This window comes from Miscanthus floridulus, unplaced genomic scaffold (genome assembly GCF_019320115.1).
Source record: "Miscanthus floridulus cultivar M001 unplaced genomic scaffold, ASM1932011v1 fs_473_3_4, whole genome shotgun sequence".
Classification (NCBI taxonomy): Eukaryota; Viridiplantae; Streptophyta; class Magnoliopsida; order Poales; family Poaceae; genus Miscanthus; species Miscanthus floridulus.
Window position 1 is genome coordinate 1 of NW_027096800.1, and position 15397 is coordinate 15397.

General features: G+C 40.6%; 2 protein-coding genes across 2 annotated transcripts; both read left to right on the forward strand.

The window, feature by feature from the left end:
• The first annotated feature begins 34 nt into the window (after window positions 1–34).
• On the forward strand, window positions 35–1777 carry LOC136531903 (probable bifunctional riboflavin biosynthesis protein RIBA 1, chloroplastic). The gene is made up of 3 exons (XM_066524563.1): window positions 35–160; window positions 687–983; window positions 1056–1777. Exons 1-3 carry the CDS (start codon window positions 137–139, stop codon window positions 1344–1346), a joined length of 612 nt encoding a protein of 203 aa, XP_066380660.1. The 5' UTR covers window positions 35–136; the 3' UTR covers window positions 1347–1777.
• Window positions 1778–2964: 1187 nt separating this feature from the next.
• On the forward strand, window positions 2965–11896 carry LOC136531901 (uncharacterized). The gene is made up of 19 exons (XM_066524562.1): window positions 2965–3239; window positions 4044–4542; window positions 4943–5034; window positions 5789–5953; window positions 6044–6431; window positions 6519–6637; window positions 6768–6840; window positions 6916–7127; window positions 7270–7314; window positions 7392–7473; window positions 8027–8215; window positions 9159–9241; window positions 9358–9442; window positions 9688–9819; window positions 10057–10179; window positions 10435–10605; window positions 10888–10947; window positions 11033–11227; window positions 11469–11896. Exons 1-18 carry the CDS (start codon window positions 3166–3168, stop codon window positions 11165–11167), a joined length of 2727 nt encoding a protein of 908 aa, XP_066380659.1. The 5' UTR covers window positions 2965–3165; the 3' UTR covers window positions 11168–11227; window positions 11469–11896.
• Window positions 11897–15397: the final 3501 nt, after the last annotated feature.

A 15397-nucleotide genomic window follows, 5' to 3' on the forward strand; every position in this document is an offset into this window, starting at 1 on the left:
ATTATAAGCTGTGAACATTCCCATTTGCAGATATAGGAGAAAGAGAGACAGATTGGTAGAGTGCGTTTGTGTTACACCGTTACAGTTACAATGGGGTTCGTTTAAATCCTATTGCTATAGATCTCTTATTGATGGGATGGAACACATAGCCATGGTGAAGGTATGCATACCTCATTAGCCAGTAAATGTTATGTTCAGCAGAATGATGGCTACACTAAATGTTATGTTCATTAGAATGATGGCTACCACTTCAAACATCAGGTTCAAAAAGTTTGAATGTTGCATGGGCAGCTTAGGAACTTCGAAAAACAAGGACCTCATTGCATGATGTAGAAAGGTAAAATCACATGCTATGTGCTGAAGGGTGTGAAAATGTTGCTCCCAAATGCACCACATTATGACAAGACATTTTGCCAGCTACATCCATTAGATGGATGAGTAAAAGATCTGATTATTATTATTATTATTATTATTATTATTTTAATCTTGTGGTGGTATCCCGGATATGGTGTGCTTGCAGACAACTAAAAACATCTCCTCTGTTTTCGAATTTAGTGATTGTCTAAATGATGAGCATGGCCTAGTCTTCCCCCCCCCCCCCCCCCCCCCCCCCCCCCCCCCCCCCCCCCCCCCCCACCCCCAGCAATATGTTTGGAATTTTAGAATGATACTTTTCGCTCATGCAGGGTGATGTTGGGGATGGCCAGGATATCTTAGTACGAGTGCATTCAGAGTGCCTAACTGGGGACATATTTGGATCAGCGAGATGCGATTGTGGGAATCAACTTGCTCTGGCAATGACCATGATTGAGAAAACTGGCAGGGGTGTAGTAGTTTATCTTCGTGGCCATGAGGGTAGGGGTATTGGGCTGGGTCACAAGCTTCGAGCATACAACTTACAAGATGATGGGCGGGATACTGTCGAGGCTAACTTGGAGCTAGGGCTGCCTGCTGACTCTCGGGAGTACGGTATAGGTGCACAGGTAAAGATCACTTTCATTTGAACTGCTTTCAGATGGTTTCTTGTGGAGTTGATTAGTCTTTGTTCTCTGCAGATACTACGTGATCTTGGTGTGAGAACCATGCGGCTGATGACTAACAACCCTGCGAAGTATACTGGACTCAAGGGTTATGGTTTAAGTGTCCTTGGCAGAGTGCCATTGCTGACACCAATAACCAATGAGAATAGGCGCTACATGGAAACAAAGCGATTGAAGATGGGGCATGTTTATGGAAGCCGTTCTAGTGATCATGCAAGCGGCAGTGGCTTGGCTGGTGCTGGCGAGAGAGAGGAGCAGGATCAGAATGACAGTGCCGGCGTGCAAGATCAAACTCCAGAAGCTTGAGTGCCTAACTCTGCGTTTCTTCTGGCAGTAAATAGAATCGCCGATTCCAGTGCAACCGCTTTTTTTTTTCTTTCTGATGCTGAGTTTTGGCCATATATATGTTGAGTCAGCATGGTTGATGCTGATGCCGGAACTAGTCCTCGGGTCTAAAATATTCTCATGGAAAGCAGAGGTTAGGCTCTCTTCGACAGTTTGATGCTTTACTCAGTGGTGGCGTGATGTACTACTGTACTGTGTTGTGTGTCCTGTGGAAAGGATATGTTCGATGCCTAAACAACATTCTGTGTGGGCATTTTTCTTAGGGCTCATTTGGAGCATTGGAATTGAATTCATTCTAATAATTATAATTTAGACAGACTAATTAAGCTAATATACTTGTATATGGAATATATTTGTATATTTATTGTTAGGCATGTAAGGGACATATTTTATATGTTGCATTTTTTATTGTGGAGAATTAAGTTGAAGAGTGTGCTATAAGTTGGAGAATAGAATTATAGCATAGTGATATATAGAATTCATTTCTATCTTTCACCCTATAAAATTGAGATAGGTTTATTTGTGAGTTTGGAAAAGTTATGGAATATTAAATTTCAATCATATAGTCTAATCCATTATGTAGATTTCAATTCATCTAAAATGAAGCGATTCAAATGGCTCCATAAATCTTTTGCATTAATATCCAGAGGGCAGATTGACTGCTTGCCACAAGTGAACTCAAAGCTTTACTTTTAAAGAACTAGCTCACGAAGATTTGACTGCATTATTTGCATAATATAACGCATTGTTCCAGTTGCAGTATTTGAGAGTGCCAAAGTACTGACATAGTCGTAGAACATAATTCGGAGTGCGTAGAGAAACAGAGCTTTGCTTCGCAGTTCACACATAAGAACGGACGCGAACGCACACGGTCACATGCTGCCACACACACAAACACAAAGAAAGGGCACGTGCTCTCACGCAAGCCATAGAATCGAGACCAAGTTATACACTCCAGCACAATAATACAGTCACTCAAACTACGAACTCTATCTGCACCATACGTTATCCTAATAATATGTTTTTTCTCTCTAAATGGCCTTCGCATGATGATGAAAGGTTGCTACGATATTGTTCTACAACTGGAGCTTTAGTCATCGTCAGAGTGACGGCAATATTGGAGTGAGCTCATTAGCGATGTCATGTCAGATTAGATTGCCAAGAAGAAGATGATCGGCTCAAAGTCCCTTACATATTATCCAATAAAAAGAAAGATTGCCAAGAAGAAGATGATCGGCTCAAAGTCCCTTACATATTATCCAATAAAAAGAAAGCGGGTAAAAGACCACACTTCCATCCACAGGTGATAATAAGCGAGAGACATGGGATGGGCGGATCGCAAGGCCAAAACAGCAGAGTTGTCTATCTACGGGCTCTATTCGAGCTGTCAAGCGATTTAGCTGATATATGGTTGAGTAATGGAATATAGATCCCTATAAAAAAAAGAAAGAGTTGAAAAAAGGGAAATAGAAAAAGGAAAAAGGAAACGGTCTGGTTGTTGGTTGGTCCCCGTGAAGCGTCCCGGCAAAGGCACCGATGGCCGCGTCCAGCGCCTATCGTTTCCGGGGCCCACCTCGCCTCCCCTTCCCCCGTCCTCACACTCCTGGCGGTGTGGCCTCCCGCTCTTCCTCCTCGTCCTCGCACTCCTCTCGACCGCTAGCTCACCTCCCCGTCACCATATAAACCCTATCCCTCTCCCGTCCCCGCCTTGTCGTGACGCGCCCCGCGCCGCCGCCGGCGACAAGCGCGCAGGAGCTGCAGCAGCTGCCGCCCCCCACCGATGGCGACCGCCGTGGCGTCGCAGCCGCGCCACCTCCCCCTCGGCGCTGGCGGAGAGCCCAGGTGCACGGCCAGGTTCGTCTACTCTCCGGCTTACGCTGTTGTTAGGCGCCACGATTCGGGCGTTTGGCTTGTTCGCTCGTGAGCGGATGGATTGGACGAATGTGTTGGTTGTAATCGTGGGGTTGGTTCAATTGGTCGTGGAATTGCGCGCATGCATCGGCGCTGCGCGGCTGGAGGAACTGTGTGAATGTACCATTTCGGTGGTCTCAGACACCAGAGCTTCCAGCCGGGGAGTACCTTGAAACCGACTTGGGGGGCTTGTCAATTTCAGATGCTCTGCTAGATTTCTATCTGATTCATTGAGATTATACTGATCTCCGAGTGACGTGACTTATATATCCTATCGGATTTGCTCTCACTTGTAATTAGGGACTGCTGTCTCTGTCTTAAATAGTAGCTTGCCTTTGACATTGATTTATTGGGCTAGTCGATGGGAATCCTGCGATTATCAATTGATGATACTAGAAGATAGACCGTGCATTGCTGCAGGAATCGCGAATGAATTTGTGGATATTATGGTATTGCTGATGTGAACAAATAAATGTATGTTAGTGGATGAATGTAGCTTGCTGACGTAGATAGCTTGCATGAAGAGATAGAGACATAATTGCATGCTCTAGTGAGTTGCTGATGTGGATGACTTGCATGTTGAGATGGAATTCTAGTTAGGTTTATGATTATAAGATATATAGAAATATAGAATATAGATATAGTTATAGATATTGATATCAAGAGTTTCTGATCTTGGTATAGCTGAATTCTAGTGCATTTTTTCAGATTTGATGTATTGATGGTTCAAACGGTTTGTGTTTGCAGCACATCGAAGGTTCATACTCTGGAGAAATTATATGGTTTCAGATTCGTATGTAGAAGCATTGTTGATGTAAAGAGCTACAAATTCCATTCCCGCATTTCAAAGAGGAAGTGCTACTTGAGGAACTCACCGTCGGAGTGTGATAGGACCATCCACAGTGCTAGATGGTTGGAGTTTCGGAGACACAAGGGACTCTTCCAGAGAACTAGAAGGATGGTTCACATTATTCCATTGGCTTCTGACGATGATGGCAACCGTGTATCTGTTAATGGAGCTGCGCAAGTTGGTTCGACAAGCAACATTGATGAAATAAGGTTGAAATTGAATAAAGCATTGCAGAGTGAAGATATCAGCAATGGACTCGTCCAGTCAGTACATGATGCTGCAAGATCTATTGAGTTGGCTTTCATAGAGCACAGCAAATCGTCAAAGAGCTCGTGGTTTCCAAAGACATGGTTGGGTGTTGAGAACAATGCTTGGATAAAATCACTGTCTTACCAGGTACAGTACTGAACATTCTGCAGACGTACATTTTCCCCTATTCAGTATTCACATGAAGAAACAGAACATTTACAGTCATTGTTATCTCGTCATTCTGATTTTTTTTACTATATCAACACAATATTAAAGTCATGAAAAAGGTAAAGATTAGGTTTATAGTGTACCTGAAACGAAACATAAATGTCTCTTGGAATGTTCTTTGTTTAATCACATGTTAAGATGCTGCTACTTATAACCAGCTTAGAGCCAAGCACCATAACTGAACTTGCTTTGAGTCAATGTTTCTTTGTTCTTATACGATATCTTCAACACACTCACTGCTGTTGTGCTCACCATAGTCCAAAATTCCTGTGAGATACATATTTTCCATTCACTGAAATCTTACAGAAAATGTTTGCAGGCTGCTGTAGACTCATTGTTGCAAGCAGTTATTGATGTTTCATCTCGTGGGAATGGCAGAGATAGAGATATTAATGTGTTTGTTCAACGGAGGTCTACCTTCTAGCCCTTTCCTTTGCTGTCATATCATACTGCTTAAATGTTGTTTTGGAGCAGACTCATTTGTTTCTAAGTATATGATATCCCTTGCATTGAAGTTTTCTGGGAGCAACGTCCTATTTTAAAAGTTCCTTTACATCTAAATTAAATTGTTAAGATTTAAGTATGCCTTTTGATTTATTGGCTGATTGATCTCAGAAGAGGTTGAATTCTAATTGGAAATTTACTCTCAGTGAGAAACAAGTTACTGCTGAGGTCTATAGTGCTAAGTTGTAGTTGCATTTTTTTGATCCGGAAGTAGTCCAGCAATTTTCAATTAGCAAACTGGCAAACTCACATAACTGAAGTATATTAACGAAAAGAGTGTAAAACAATATGTGACTAGGTAGAATGCTATTAAAGTATTAACATGAAGGTCTTGGTGCCTTAGTTCTATTCACTTTGGGTACATATAGTTAACCAAAAGAGTTTTTAAACGTCTTGCATGGATTTAGCATGCATACTTCTGCCAAAGCTGAAGCATCAGGAATAGTTTTATTTTATCACGGTGCTAACTAAAATATGTGTTGTTTTCATAATTCATTTAGGTTTTAGTCGGCAGCTGCATAAATGAAGATGAATCTGTATCATATTGATTGCTTTTACTTGTAGGCTTGTAGTATGTTCAAGTGACATTGGATTCATCCTCTCTGTTATGATTTGTTCCATTTGTTGGGTGTCTATTCAGTGATGTTTTATTTGATTGCAGTTTGTCCCGCCTGCTCACCCCCCTTGAGAGTGTTATCAAGAATGAATTGTCTAAGAGGGAACCTACATTTTATGAATGGTATTCATCCGATCAAAATCCTTTGGTGGTGAGACAATTTGTAAACATTTTTGAAAATGATCCAATGTTTAACTCTGCTACAGCAATGTAAGTTCTATTCTATCTTTTGGACTGTAACATGCTCATAGCCAGTAACTAGTACAAGACTCATTGATATTTTCTCTTGTTTGCTGTCAGATGCCGTGAAGGCGAGCCAATGAATACTAGTGAAAGTGATATTTCTCTGCTTATGCTAGGTTTGATCTGTCTTGCTGCAATCACGAAGCTTGGATCAGCAAAAGTTTCTTGTCAGCAATTTTCTTCAATGGTGCCTGATATTATTGGTCGATTCATGGATATGCTTCTTGAGTTTGCCCCTCTAAGTAAAGCATATAACTTGACGAAAGATATTGGCCTTCAGAGAGAATTTTTGTATAATTTCGGTCCTCGTGCTGCTGTTCCTAAACTTGGTAATGATCATGGACTTGAGATATCATTTTGGATTGAACTGGTTCAGAAACAATTACTCCGGGCACTTGATCGTGAAAAGATATGGTCAAGACTGACAACAAGTGAAAGTATTGAGGTTGAAACTAAAAGTGATCTTTTCATCTAGTCATAGAAATCTCGTCCTTTGCTTCAAATTTATATAGTTATTTATTCCTCATTGCAGGTTCTGGAAAAGGATCTTGCAATATTTGGTTTTTTCATTGCTTTGGGTAGAAGCACACAAGGATATTTGTCTTCCAAGGGTCTGACTGATTTGGATGATTCACTGAATGGTATTGTAAGGTATGATCTATGTGAATTTATATTTTTCCATTTTCTCACTGAAATGATGTTTCAGTTAATAAGATGATATACCTTCTTTATTACCCAAATATGATTTACTGTACTGAATCATGGGCTTACAATAACCCAGGTATCTTATCGGTGGGAGTGTACTATATTATCCACAGCTGTCCTCGATTAGTTCATATCAGCTGTATGTGGAGGTCAGTATGCAGGCAATATACTGAGCTTCTAATGCTACTCAGCATTCAGTGTTCATGTGCCTTTCTTACGTTCAGGTAGTCTGTGAAGAGCTCGAGTGGCTTCCTTTTTACAATGATGATATTCCAAGTGCAAAAACTGATACTGAAGGTAGAGAAGAAGTGTCTAAAGGAGAAGTCATATCAAGAATCCTAAATGTGTGCTCTTACTGGATGGCTAGTTTTATAAAGTACAGCTCATGGCTTGAGAACCCTTCAAATGTGAAGGCAGCAAAATTCCTTTCTAAGGGGTATGTAATTATTTGGTCACGACAATGCTTATCTTTCTCTTGTTTGCAGATAGGGATTTGTTTTTATGTTTTTTTTTTTTGAAAAAGCAGATATGGATTTGTGATTAGTGATTAATTTTCTACTGCATGCTAATAATTGTAGACATGCTATGTTGAGTGACTGCATGAAGAAGCTTGACATATCAAGGTAAGCGTTAAGCAGGAGCTTGAATTGTTTGTTCTCTACCACTCAGTAGATTTATTTGTTTGCTAAACATGTTGCAGAAATAATATGTCAAAAGGCTGTGGCTTCCCAGAACCTGAAGAAGAATTAGATACTGGAACAGAGTTAGCTTCCTTTGACAAGGTATTTATTGCGGAATGCCTTTAAGAATTGCTAATATATTTTCACATTTTTGCACATCTGAAAAAATTATGTTCTATACGATTGATATAATTTATGTTCTATACGATTGATATAATTCTTAGTATGACCTCAAAGGTATTAATGGTAACTATAAAATGCTGTTTCTTTGTATGTTTCCTATGCCTCCACAAGAAATTAGAGAACTAGTATAGCATTGACTCTATGTACCCAGCAAACCTCTAAGAGACAATCTCTTATCTAAGAGATAACATACTTACATACATCATATGCTCTCCTAGTTTGCTTCACCTAAGATTTTACTGATGTAATAGATGGTCCAGGTGGCACTATTGTACATGCCCTTAGATGTATTGAAAGATCTCACGAGTAAAAGGATGGACAATTGCATATGTGGTGGACAGATATCATTTGCAATTAAATCTATTTTGGATATGCCATCTACTTATTTCAAGTTTACGATGATAGTTGCCTCTAAAATAGATGCTATCTTCAGTTGTTGAAGCGTTGACGACATCGGTTTTAATCATTGCAGTCACTTGAAAGTGTTGAAGAAGCTTTGGTTAAGTTAGAAAATTTGCTCCAAGAATTACACGTTTCCAGTTCGAACTCTGGTAAGGAGGATCTACAGGCTGCATGCTCTGATCTTGAAATGATAAGAAGACTGAAGAAAGAAGCTGAGTTTCTTGAGGCATCCTTTCGAGCAAAAGCAGAATATCTGGAGGTGAGCCTTTTGGCTTTCTTTTATTTTCAGTATCTCTTACCCACACATGTTGCTTCTAATAAAGGATAGCCATGCATTCTTACAATTACAAGTCTTTGATCTCATTGTATTGGGAAGAGTTCCTTTTATGGATTTCCAGTGCACTCCACTTATCATGGTCAGTCCATCAGGATACTGCCAGGCGAGAACGGTTACTCCGATTACTGTAGCTCATGAATTGCATAAGTTTGCTTCTGTTGTTATCTTAGCCAAAATATGATTTAGTTGCATTGGCTAGTGATATCATCACATCAGATGCATCTATTTTCAATTAAACAATGGGAGCTCAATGTAATTTCCCGTCAATGTTTGTAATCCTCTCTTAAGGGCCTGTTGGTTTCAGCTTATGCTTTTGTCTTCTGGTCAAAAGGCAGAAGGTGAAACAAAACGCTAGATTTTGAAATTGGTTTTTGAGAAGCGCTGTATTTGTATTAGAGGCCAAAAGCAAGTCTGAAGACAGCCTGTTCGTTTCGTCGTAAACGATCGTGGATTATTTACTGCTGGCTGGTTTGGTGTGAGAGAAAAATACTGTTCCAGCTTATAATCCACGATCGTATACGAGCAAGCGAACAGGCTGGCTTTTGGTGGCTTCTATGGGATCTGTTCTGAGGGTTATACATTTTATATTTATTCAAAAGCCAATGGACAAGACATCCCATAGAAGCCAGCTTTTTAAATCAAAAGCCTAAACAAATGGGCCTAAGTGTAATTTCTAATGCTAAGCAGCGGTCACCATCTGTCTATCCTTCTGGTGGTGTTTTACAGCATAATGATATCAGATTATTATTTGCTTAATGTACCAGTTGGAAACAGTACATGCCAAACTGCATACTTGGTTGCACTACAGTTGGAACTAGAATTAGTTTGCAATCATGGTAAATGTGCTTTTTTTATGGTTTATTAGGCCGATGCACCTGCAGAGGAAGGACGTGTAAAGACAGGTAGCAGGACGAACGATACATCAGCACCACAAAAATCAGGAAGCAGGTGGAGTATTCTTGTAACTAATACTAATTAACTAATTCAAACATGGTTGTGATAGCTTATGTGATTTCGGGGTAGTAAAGCAGACCTGTTCAGTTGTTTCCTATTTCTCTTGTCAGGGTGGATAATAAACGCCGTCCATTTTGGGACTTCTTTGGTCGGTCTTTGGGAAAGAAAGTTGATCCAGCTCTTGCAGATCAGGATGTATGTATGCTGTACTGTATATTTGCAGTTTGTTTTGTGCATTAAAGAACACACCAGCATTTTGCGGTGAAGCGATTTCCAAGATGCATCCTTGTTTAATGAACAGTCCTTGACCATGGCTCTAATTAATTACTGAAAAATAATTATGGTCTTCAAAAGAATACCATTTAATTTTCTCTCTTAAGATTCTTATTGCAGCGTATTCCTAATCTTATGGTATTATCCCATTTTTATTGCTGATGAAGGGCACTGTCGCCAATGTGGAGAAGAAAGATGCGGAGTCAAATGACATCCTCCGCTTTGAACAGTTAAGGCGGGAGCTGATTGAGTTAGAAAAGCGAGTGCAGAAGAGTGCAGATGAAGCTCAAAAGGAGGAGGTATGCTTGTTTAACAGGATCTTGAAATAACAAATTACTGGTTCTTCAGTATTTGAGCAAACTCTTGGAACAGGACCTCAGCAGTGATTCTGTAAACGTTATGAGTTTAATTGCATCTTGTATTGTTAGTTCTGTTGTTTTCTGAGTTATGATTCTTAACCACAATGGTTGGTTTCAATGCGTACAATTTTTTTCCTTTTCAAAGAATTGTCTATTAAGTCAAGTCCTGTTTTCCAGGAGATGGTTGTCGCAGACGAAACAACTGCGCCATCGCCTGGTTCATCAGTTCCTTCCGGTCAGGCTACCAAGAAAGAAAATGTCATAACTAAATCAGTGGAGAAGGTCAAGGAGACTACAACGGTATGACCATCTAAACCTAAGATCCCATAGTAGTAATTGCAAGGTTTTCTTCCTCTGTTGTGGTTGACAATAATGACACTTCAAGGCATGGTATCATTTTGAAAGATTGTAGTAGGGGGTTGAATAATCGAATTAACTTTATCCAAAAGCCTATTTGCCAAACCAAAGGCGCTCATCGCAATATTGTTAACTCCATACTTCTATTGTACTAGTTATAAAAAACTTCTTGTTTCTTATTCATATTTTTCTGCACAGACTGTGTTGCAGGGGACACAACTCTTAGCAATTGATACAGGAGCTGCTATGGGTTTGCTAAAAAGAGCTCTTATTGGGGATGAACTAACTCAGAAGGAAAAGCAGGCTCTTCAAAGAACCCTGACGGATTTGGCATCTGTTGTTCCTATAGGAATACTCATGCTTTTGCCAGTGAGTCTTTCTTGTACTTGTATTCCTACTTCTTTAACAAGTAGAGGCTTATTAGGTCCACTTTATCATTTCATTTAATTTGTGTGGAGTAATCCTTTTAACCTTTTTCCTTATCCGCGTGGACTGTGGGCTACTAAGACTCATTTTGGTGTTTGAATTGCCATGGCAAAATATTTTGTTGTGTCCAAGAGTGATATCAATCATATACTCTGACCTGTGAATCTATCGACTGTAAGGTGTGTTTACTGTTGGAGCATTCTGACAATTGCCTTTCTGTCCCAGCTCACCGCTGTTGGTCATGCTGCTATTTTGGCTTTCATCCAGAGATATGTGCCATCGATGGTATGTAGTTTACGTTCACACGCTACTTTCCCCCTGTTGCCATTTGTTATATAAATCCCAATTTTCTGTATCTGCAATCGTGTAGATCCCGTCCACATATGCTCCCGATAGGTTGGATCTCCTTAGGCAGCTTGAGAAGGTGAAGGAAATGGAAGTTGCTGAAGGCAGCAGTGAAGATATATTGGAGGCCGTTGGTTCGAGAACTGAACAAGTGAAATAAGCTGGTCATGTACAGATGGACATGATTATACTGCTTAGCTTACGACCTTTCCTGTAAAGTGTAAGTAACAAATTCACCCCTGGTCTTCTGCATATGGCTGCTGCCTTTTCTTTCTTGTTATATACATGTGTTGATCTCTGTTTAGCTCTAATGCGGAACAGCTCAACCATAGACATCATGCATATAAATACCTTGACAACTGAACTGGTCCTTCCATAATCTTGTGCAGATATTTGTTCTTCTAATTAGGAGTATTTGGTTGATATCTTCTCAATCATGTTTGTTTTTGTTTTTTTTGTAGTGTTTTGGAACAGGACATTTGAGGGTTTATTTTGTTTAAAGATTCTTTGAATGACATACCGCTGGAAACAGAACTGCAAGGCCATACGAAAAACCAATCATTGGGTCGATAAGGCGAAGAAAGATCCTTCCAAATGCTCCACGTCTGTAGGCTGTATCCATACTAAACAGTATACATGGGTGCATGGTGCCTCCAACATAGTAGTGGATGAATGTCCAAGTTCCTCTTGGACAGTGTCTGCGTAGGGTAGTGGTTTTGATAGAGGATTGTATATCTAGTTGATATGTTGTGTTGATGATCACTTTTTCTCATGCAGCCTCCACCGGGAGGGGGAGCAAAGCCTTTAAATACAGGGTGTAAAGTTTTAGGGTATCATATGGGGTGTTGCATGGGGTGCTCGGATACTAAGAAAAAAATAAATTATAGAATCCGTTAGTAATCCGCGAGATGAATTTATTAAGCCTAATTAATCCGTCATTAGCGCATGTGGTACTGTAGCACCGCGTTGTCAAATTATCTGATTAGCCTTAAAAGATTCGTCTCGTAAATTAGTTGCAAACTATACAATTAGTTATTTTTTAGTCTATGTTTAATATTTTGTGCATATGTCTAAACATTCGATGAGATAGGAAGTAAACCTTAGAGAGAGAAACCAAACAAGGTCTAAAACCTTGTTTTTTAGGAACCAAGGGGAATGCTTCATTCCCTGTACCCAAATGCCAAGTTCAGTGAACTAGTTATTGGCCAAGTTTTAGAGCCTTCATAAATCACACGCTTCAGTGGCGGCCTACGGGCGTTTTTTCTAATAAGCCCGCCCAGGGCATTCGTGACAGGTGAATGCCTCGGACAAAAGTTCACAAGTAATAAGATGCGACAAATTTGAGCGCATGAGGAGCATGGGCAACGATGCATTGGAGTGAGCAAGATATAGAGGTGGACAGTAGTCGTCAGGTCTGAATTCGCTTCAAGTTTGTCTCTTTTATTATCATCCCATCACTCTGTAATCTGTATTTTGTCATTGCGACTGAATTGCCGTGGAGGCCTCTCTGACCGTCAATGCTTGGACACGTAAGTGTTTGAAGATTTTGTCTAGTTACCCTGAAACTACGGCGATGAACCGTGATGCAGAAGCATCACAGGACGACGACTCGACGATGCTTACACTTTTATATATGGTCCAGTCAATGCTGAAACTTGAGCGTCTTAATGATTTGATAGTAGCCGTAGCCCCCCTTGAACGCTGATTGAGGGCTTGATGCTTAAGAAAGCTTCAAGATTTCCAAATGAATTTCCAATGTGGTCTCTGACTGAGTTTCCTGTTGGGTCCACCCTGTCACTCTGAAAGCTCAGTAGATGTACTCATTTACGCTTATTAACCGTTTGTCAAAAAAATGGTTCACTATCACTAGAGATAGTACCAGAAACATGTCCAAAACAAATACATATACCACCATACCGTACAGTTATTTGCATATCATTGGCTAGCATAAAACCGGTTTCACGATTTAGCTTTACCAAGTCAATCATTTCCTTCGGCAGTTATTTGCAAAGCTTACTGCACTACTAGTACAGTAACTACCTAGGGTGTTCGGCTGGTGAGGTTTCAGCTTATTCTCTCTTCCAGAATATTATTGAACCATCCAAAATCAGCCCAAACCTGACCAGCCGAACGGGCTTTTAGAAAGTATCGCACTAGGGTATAAGTACATACACCTCCGTACCGGTAATTCAAGTTGTTTTGGATAAGGTTTGGATCAAAATGTTGGGAATATAAAACATGAGTAATTTTTAAGTTGTTGAGTTTGGAAATGTGAAAACCATATTATGAATAGATTTATCTTAAAAAATATTTTTATAAAAAACAAGAAGTCAAAGTTATATTTGGAGACCGTGTCACTTGGACTTGGGTTACCAGTAGGAGAGAGTACGTATTTTCAATAGATCAGTGGCTCAACGCTGTTCCTGTATATATTAAAAATACGTGTACAATTCGGTATGGCAGAGACGTGATTAAACAAGAGGTGAGAGTGTGAGACACGTTTTATTTTATAATAAGTCAAGAATCAAGAAGATACAAAAGGCAGAAGAAATCTGATAAGTCAAGGACAGAGCAAAATTTCCTTTGCTTTTGAAAGCGAATGCCAACAGACTTGAGCCCCATCACCGACCGCATCGTGTCGTAAGGAAATTTAAAGGTACAGGCACACATACTTTTGCAAAAGTACTCCGTGCCAGCTTATAAATATGTAAGCTGAAATACCAAATATTATCTCTTAAAAAATCGAATTATTGACAGTTATTATTAAGAAATATAATTCAGTGATCCTACAGCCCTGCACGACACGACCCAATCAAAGATTCATGAAACAAGCACGAGATGAGCATGAGCGACAACCGACAACTAGCCAAGAAATTTCGGGAGGCTACCAGACTACACTTGCGTCACGGAATAGCCAGACAAATCTGTCCATATTTGTCGCAAAGATATATGGATTCATTTCCAACCTCGAAATAAAAGTACCAAAATTAAGTGGGAGGAGAGGCCTATAGCAACTGTAATTGCAATTGCTTTAAGGAGAAGGAGAGGCAGTATCTGTTTTTGGCACAAAAGGTGAATTTGGCTTTGGAAAATACTTGTCGAGAAAAGAGACCTTTTTTTGTGCGCCGCTGGATGGGGGATCCGACGAGCAAGATCGTCTCACAGTCCACCAACATCGCGCGTCAATTGCTACTTTAATTAACCTGCCATTGTTGTGGTGTAACCTTTCTTTTATTTGTTATATATATACTGTCGCGTTCCCTTTTTCACGTACATATAGTATATAAAAATCGGTTGGCCCGCACAAATCCAAGTCCCAAGCACCGCCTCCGTCCACATGTTGGATATAATATGAGCTTGGCTCATAGAATATTTAATAAATCAAATAAACTCTATGGTATGTAACATTAAGTGTTGAATGGCTTAATACCATACGGGATTTTGACTGAACGCTGACTTAGCTTATATGGTTGGAAATTATTCATCTAAATTGAGAAGCTGAGAAAAGAATAAAGGCGTGCCACACGTGCGCGCGCACGCCGCCGCCGACCGGGCCGTGGCAGGCAGGCGGCGAGCGAGCGGGCGGGCATGGCCAGTCTTTTGCCACTTAATCCATATAATCACGGGAGTTACTCCCTTGATGGTGGAGGTTACCGTCCCTTCCGCTTTCGCTTCCCGTCTCCTAGGATTCTCCGCTGCCTTCGTCTCCTTACCCTCCACTGGCCATATATCCTGTCTTTCGTCAGTCCAGATCCTCTCTTCCACAACCACTCCCGAGAGAACCACTGATCAACAGCCTTCTGACTTCCCCGTCCCGTACTTCTGCACGCACGGAGGAGCGGGAGAGCAGGTGCCTCCGGAACCCACGTCCGCATGAGAATCCTGCACGGGGTGAGCGGCGATTAGGTTTTTGGGGAGCAATCCGCGACTGCTCGTCCATCTTCTTCCTGCTAGAGATCGTTCTAAGATCCATCTTCTCTCTGGAACATCAAGGCGTCTTCTTCCCGGTGATCCGTTCGTGGGACTGCACTGCGAACATCTTCCTGCATCGACTGTGGTCCGTGACTTCGAGCAACGCACTATGTCGACTAGTGCGAATGGAGCCTCCGATGCCCTCGGCATGGGACCCTCCGCTGGGTACAATCTAATCTCTGTGATTACAGTATTTTGTATTCTTACTTTATCAATGAGTATGTCATCTATGCATGTTGTAGTGTTCATAAGAAATATACACATGCACATATATGCTGTCATAAACCTGCTGATGTTATATTTCTGGATTAAACTGATAATGAAAATGCCTAAATTTCTAACAATCCAAAAACCTAATAATAGGTAATTTTCTGTCAGTGGTTTTGCTGCTGCTCTGAAGCCGAATAATTTTGATGGC

What these genes read in the sequence shown, in the direction of transcription:
- LOC136531903 (XM_066524563.1), top strand. Translation starts at nt 137, where the DNA reads ATGGAACACATAGCCATGGTGAAG. An exon ending in AACACATAGCCATGGTGAAG is followed by an intron (nt 161 to 686) that starts GTATGCATACCT and finishes TCGCTCATGCAG; the next exon opens with GGTGATGTTGGGGATGGCCA. An exon ending in AGTACGGTATAGGTGCACAG is followed by an intron (nt 984 to 1,055) that starts GTAAAGATCACT and finishes TGTTCTCTGCAG; the next exon opens with ATACTACGTGATCTTGGTGT.
- LOC136531901 (XM_066524562.1), top strand. Translation starts at nt 3,166, where the DNA reads ATGGCGACCGCCGTGGCGTCGCAGCCGCGCCACCTCCCCCTCGGCGCT. An exon ending in CAACAAGTGAAAGTATTGAG is followed by an intron (nt 6,432 to 6,518) that starts GTTGAAACTAAA and finishes TCCTCATTGCAG; the next exon opens with GTTCTGGAAAAGGATCTTGC. An exon ending in AGAGATATGTGCCATCGATG is followed by an intron (nt 10,948 to 11,032) that starts GTATGTAGTTTA and finishes GCAATCGTGTAG; the next exon opens with ATCCCGTCCACATATGCTCC.